Raw genomic sequence first — 2,226 nt, forward strand, 5'->3', positions numbered from 1 at the left:
AGCTCTTCCGGTTCCTAGGCTGGTGGTTTTGAGTCCCCGTCCTCCGAGGCAGCAGCCGTATGGGGGAAGCAGCGGCAGACACAGATGGCATGGACACTTCCGCAAGGTCTGCCGCTCTGCCCCGCCTGCTCGCCGGTGCCCGTCCGCCGCCGCCGCCGCCTCTCTCTTCCAGCGCGCCCCGCCACCCAGCAGCACTGCAGCACAGCACAGGCTGACGGCATGAGGCTTGATCCAGTCCATTTCTCCATGCTGGTCATCGGGGTCTCCTTCGCCTGCTACGCCCCGAGTCTCAACTCCCTCCAGGACCAGGCGTACCGGGCCGCCGTGGTCATCGAGGGCGAGGTGCGCTCCTCCTCCCGGAGAACGCTACCTCGCGGGAGCCCTACAGTGTGAATGTCAAAGTGCTGGACGTGTGGCCTATCAACAGCGGCGGGCTCGAGAAGGAGCAGTTCGTGACCGTCGGAGACTTCGGCTCCCGAGGCCCCGTGCACCACCGTGGAGAAGGACCACAGATACATCTTTTTCATGGACCCCACGGCCGAGCCCTTGGTGTTCAAGGCTTCGTACGCCCCTGTGGACGCCAGCGAGCCGGAGCTGAAGAAGGACGTAGAGAGAGTGCTGTGTGAGGACTGCGGTAAGTTGAAGCTCTTTTTTTATGACCTGCTGTGTAAGATCCGCACTATAAAGGACACTATGTCGGGATGGTGATGTAAGGAGAGTGTCCACAGTTCCGCGTGTGTGCGTGCGTGTGCGTGTACGTGTGTGTGCGTGCGTGTGTGTGTGTGTGTGTGTGTGTGCGCGTGCGTGCGTGTGTGTGTGTTGTGTGTGTGTGTGTGTGTGTGTGTGTGTGTGTGCGTGTGTGTGTGTGTGTGCATATACGCGTGTTCATGAAAGCGGGCGTGATGATCGACGTGTCAGAGCTCCGTAACCCAGTCACCCATAATAAAAATGACATGTGTGTAAATCCTGCGTGTGGTGTGTGTGTGTGTGTGTGTGTGTGTGTTTTGAATTGCAAGTGTGTTCGTCATGTATTTGTGTGTGTGTGTGTGTGTGTGTGCCCTATGTGTGTGTACCTTTGTGTACCTGTGTGTATGCGTCCTGTATGTGTGTGTATGTGTGTGTGTGTGTGTGTGTGTGTGTGTGTGTGTGTGTGTGTGTGTGCGTGCATTGTGTGCGTTTGTACGTGTTTTTAAGTGTGTGTGTGTGTGTGTGTGTGTGTGTGTGTATATAAGTGAATTAGAAAGAGGAGGAGAGAGACCAGAAGAGTAGAGCAAATGATAGACAGGGAGGGGGGGGGCTGAGGGAGGTGGGGGGGGGGGGGTAAAGATAAGCAGGCAGCAACACCACCAGAGATCAGCCAATGATACGTCAAGTGGACACTTATGGACTCTGGACGCTATGGCCGATACCTCATCCCTGCAGGCGCTCACTAAAGTAGCCCTTATACTGAGGGTGTGTAGGTGTGTGTGTGTATCTTTGTGTGTGTGTGTGTGTGTGTGTGTGTGTGTGTGTGTGTGTGTGTCTGTCTGTATGGGGAGGGGGTCGTAAGGTAGGCATATATGTGTGTGTGGTCACGTGCACACGCTGGTGCATGTGTTCACGAAACATGTGCTTGAGTGAGAGTGTGAGAGTTGATGCATGAGAAAGACTGAATGAGAGGTGGAGAGAGAGAGAGATATAGAGAGAGAGAGAATGAGCGAGAGAGGAGAGAGAGATAGAAGGAGATAGAAGGAGAGGGAGGTAGAGAGAGAAACAGAGAGAGTGATACAGGGAAAGAGAGAGAAACAGAGAGAGAGAGAGACAGAGATAGAGAGAGAGAAACACAGAGAGAGAGAGAGACATAGAGGGAGAGGGAGGGAGAGAGAGATAGATAGAAGGAGAGGGAGGGAGAGAGAGAAACAGAGATAGAGAGAGAGTGATACAGGGAGAGAGAGAGAGCAGACCTCTCTCTCAGATGTATAGTTACTAAAGGGTTGAGATCAGAACTAATCACATCCTTCTCACCTGAGATGTTTTCTTAATTAAAACCAAAAGAGAAGCGACCCCTCTGGGCGTTCCTCATGTCCGCCGCGGCCCGGGGTTCAAACACGAGGAACATGTTCACTTCCTGTCCGTCCTTTCACGAAGGGAGTCCTCTGAGAGCTAGCTTGAACCGGTCAGACGCCGTCCAGCGGAGGTCACCGTAGCAACCAACAGCCACATCTCAACCCAACACACACACACACA

General features: G+C 54.0%; 1 protein-coding gene across 1 annotated transcript in view; it reads left to right on the forward strand.

The window, feature by feature from the left end:
* Window positions 1–219: 219 nt before the first annotated feature.
* Window positions 220–2,226, forward strand: part of nrg2b (neuregulin 2b) — a gene marked incomplete at both ends in the record, with an annotated part of 19,602 nt that continues 17,595 nt past the window's right edge. Inside the window, 3 exon segments of the mRNA XM_084469611.1 lie at window positions 220–354; window positions 357–476; window positions 478–704. Of these exon segments, the coding sequence (XP_084325737.1) occupies window positions 220–354; window positions 357–476; window positions 478–704 (482 nt within the window).

The sequence above is a fragment of the Micromesistius poutassou genome (assembly GCF_964030765.1).
Source record: "Micromesistius poutassou genome assembly, chromosome: 6".
NCBI lineage: Eukaryota > Metazoa > Chordata > Actinopteri > Gadiformes > Gadidae > Micromesistius > Micromesistius poutassou.